The sequence below is a fragment of the Condylura cristata genome, unplaced genomic scaffold (genome assembly GCF_000260355.1).
Source record: "Condylura cristata isolate star-nosed mole 26May11 unplaced genomic scaffold, ConCri1.0 scaffold00002, whole genome shotgun sequence".
NCBI lineage: Eukaryota > Metazoa > Chordata > Mammalia > Eulipotyphla > Talpidae > Condylura > Condylura cristata.
This window is the reverse complement of record NW_004567103.1, coordinates 3,387,416-3,390,782: the sequence shown is the minus strand read 5'-3', so window position 1 is coordinate 3,390,782 and position 3,367 is coordinate 3,387,416. Positions and strand designations below refer to the sequence as shown.

Here is a 3,367-nt window from a genome sequence, read left to right as displayed (position 1 = left end):
GGAAGGACTGGCCTGAGACAGGCTAAGGACAAAGGTGCCAGATCCGGAGGGTCCAGGTTCCCGCCCTATTGTCCTGGCATCCAGCCACATGTCCCTGCTCTGTGCATGGGCAGGGCCAGCCTCATGGGCTGCCACCTCTGTATTTACACCAGGTCCATATTTAGAAGGGCCTTGGGCTTGGTTTACTACTCTGCTGTTGCTGTCTTGACCTTCGTCATGTTTTGGTGAGGGCCCAGTGGACTATGGTGTGGGTCATGGGCGCTTGGTGGTAGATGTGCTGTTGCAACATCTGAAGAGAGGTAGATGAACCTATACCGCCAAGTGACACGCAACGCTGTAAACCACTGGTACCCCAATAAAAGAATGCAGTGAACACGTTTTTGAACCAGGGATGCCAAATTTTCACTTTGTACTAGTCCCTACAAATGATATATCCAACGCTGCCCTGACCCATGAATATTAATCATGGGTGTGAGTTCCTCCCAAGGTACCCTACAAGGGCATGCAAGCGTGCACACCCCACCCTTGGGTGACCCGAGCATCACACGCACTCTCCATCGGAAACCGGGTGCTCGGCCCCTTCCCGCAGGCCCCCAGAAGCCCCCGCCTCACCCGGGCCTGGCTCAGCCCCTGGCCGGCAGCAGCACTTACACAGCATCTTGGTCACTTGGGTGTGGCCCCCAGGCTGCGGCCGCTGCAGCCCGCGGCTGTTGCTGGAGTGGGCCCGGCCCCTGGGCTCCTGCCAGAGCAGCAGCTGCCTCTCCCGCCGCAGCTGCAGCCCGATGAGCAGGTAGAGCACGCTGATGGTGGCCATGGGCAGGCAGAAGAAGAGCAGCATCGTGATCTGCACGACCAGGCTGTAGAGGGCCTGTGGGCGCACCAGTGTGCACATGGCCGAGCCGGGCACCACGCCCCGGCAGGGCACCTCCAGCTGCTGGATGCCGTGCAGGCTGGTGTTGGGCAGCGAGCACAGCAGCGCGAGGCCCCAGATGGCCCTGAGCACACGGCGCACGTGGGCCCGCGTCACCAGGGACCGGGCCCGCAGTGGGTGCACCACGGCCACGTAGCGCTCCACGCTGAGGGCGGTGACGTTGAGCACCGACGCCAGGCAGACAGTCTCGAAGAGCAGCGTGCGGAAGTAGCAGCCCCCGGCGCCCAGCACGAAGGGGTAGTTGCGCCACATCTCGTACAGCTCCAGGGGCAGGCCCACGAGCAGCACCAGCAGGTCGGACACCGCCAGGCTGAACAGGTAGTAGTTGGTGGGCGTGCGCATGACCTTGTAGCGAAGGATGACCGTGCAGGTCAGCCCGTTGCCCACCACGCCCACCACGAAGATCAGCAGGTACGTGGCACAGATGGGTGCGAACAGCTCTGTCTGCTGGGGCCCCAGGTACTTGAGCCTCAGCTGCTCGTCCGTCAGGTTCAAGTCTGCTCCCCACCTACTGATGTTGCAGGGCAACAGGCTTCTTGCACTCCCGGGGGGCAGATCTCCGGGGAGCTCGGAGCAATTGAGGCAGAGGGGAGCCTGTGGAACAGAAGAGAGAGACACCCGGAAAAGACACCTGCGGCGGCCTGGCTCTGTCGTGGTGCCTCTGACCGAGCTGCCGTGGACACCACAGGGACCGTCACTCTACGTGAGTTCCCCAGTTCCGTGAGAAAGAAAAGGCCGTGAGATGACTACTGTCTCAGAGGTGGAGATTACATCTTAAGACTGATAAAATGTCTGTCTTGGGCCCTCCCTGGTGGTGCAATGGGTTCAAGCGCAGCACCATGAAGCTCGTCACAGCTGCTTCACCACGAATTCGATCCCTGGCCAGCAGACCTCTCCTGTCTCCCCACTGCTCCCCTCAGCAGTGTACTTTATTATCTGCCTGTTCTGCTCCCCGCTCTGCTTCTGGTGAACCCTCTCACCGCCCCTGCACCTCTGGCCTGCACCCTCGTTCTGTGTGCATAAATAAATAAATCTTTTTTAAAAACGTCCATCTTGAATGTCACAATCTATTGAAACCTTCGTGTGACAGTCCTCGCCACCTGGGCTTCACTTGGGTCTCGCTCTTCACAGGCCATGGACCTAGGCAGAGACAGCTGTGAAGTGGACACAAGGCCCAGTACCCCAGGATCTCTGACAGCTGTCTGGATGCAAACACGGTCCCCTGCAGCTGTGTGACCATTTGCGTAGTCACCTCTGTGGCTGTTACCTTTTTGGGGATCAAGGGCGCTTCAGCCACAGAAGGCGTTAGCGCGCCCGGGCTGGCCGGGATACAGAGGGACTCCAGGTGAGCGTCACAGGAGGGAGGGAGAGAGCTAAAAGCTGCAACGCTGGCCCGAAAGCTGGTTGTTTTCTGTTACCTGAACTGGAAGTCGGGATATCTGACAGAGTGCGGCTCCCCTGTCTCACGCCCTTTAGACTTAGTGGGCAAAGAGTCAGGCCATGGAGCCAAACAGGCTGGCCTGGGGTCAAATGCTGGCTCTGCCCCTCTGTGTCCGCCCTCCACGTGCCTCAGTCTCCCCATCTGTAAAAGGGGGGTGTCCACAAGATTAAATGAGAGTCTGCACGTAAAGACCTCAGGAGTGTGTCCAGTCCACTCAAATTGCTCAATTTCAACCTACAGGACCAAGGTTCTCACTTCCCACATGGAAAAGCAAAAACAGTGCAGGGGAGACAGGCAGCTGGAGGGGGCTTCGCTGCCCGCCTGCCTCGCCCCAAGGCCGAGCACTCTAGCTCATTCTGCCTGCTTCCTGGCCATCCCAAGCCAGGGCGGGCGCGCTGGGAGTTTCCTGAACCCCTTCTTTCCTTCACTTCTCCATTCCTTTCCTCTTCTCAGCTTGCGCCACCAGACACCGGGGTGCCCACCTCAGCTGTCCTGCCCTGTCCCGGCCCCCAAGTATTCTTAATCCTAAATACCTTCTCCTCATGGAAGCCTCCACCCAGAATTCTCCTCCAGCTTTCCTGGCCCTCCCTCCCACCTAATCCCCGAATCTGGGGAGTACTGGGGTCTAGGACATCCTCATTACTCAAGCGTCCTCCCTCCCGCACCCCCTAGTGCCCCGAGCCCGGCAGAGGAACTCACAGGCTCTGGACCCAGGTTGCAGGGGGTCTCGCTAACCCAGGGCGGGGTTCGCCGCCCGGAACCCCGAAGCCAGGAGGGGCTCTAGTCGGAAATAGCCCCGGAGTCTGTGCGAGAACCCCCAGAGCGGAGAGGGCACCGACCCGCACGCCCCGGGGAACCGTGCCGCGTGCTCCCCGCAGTCCCAGCAGCTCGCCGCCCCCCGCTGGCGCACCCCGCCCGCGCGCACCTACCATCGAGTCCGGCACGAGACCCAGGGCCGGGCCGGCGTCCTTGAAGCCGCCGACGGCAGACGCGGG

The 3,367-nt window shown here is 60.7% G+C and overlaps 1 protein-coding gene across 1 annotated transcript in view; it reads right to left on the bottom strand.

Annotated features, from left to right (window-relative positions):
• NMUR1 (neuromedin U receptor 1) overlaps window positions 1-3,361 on the bottom strand; it is a 6,175-nt gene extending 2,814 nt beyond the window's left edge. The window contains exons 1-2 of the mRNA XM_012725021.1: window positions 3,302-3,361; window positions 652-1,525 (exon numbers count right to left, since the gene is read on the bottom strand). Of these exons, the coding sequence (XP_012580475.1) occupies window positions 652-1,525; window positions 3,302-3,304 (877 nt within the window). The 5' untranslated portion in view covers window positions 3,305-3,361. The remainder of the gene's footprint in view (window positions 1-651; window positions 1,526-3,301) is intronic.
• Between the last annotated feature and the right edge of the window lie 6 nt (window positions 3,362-3,367).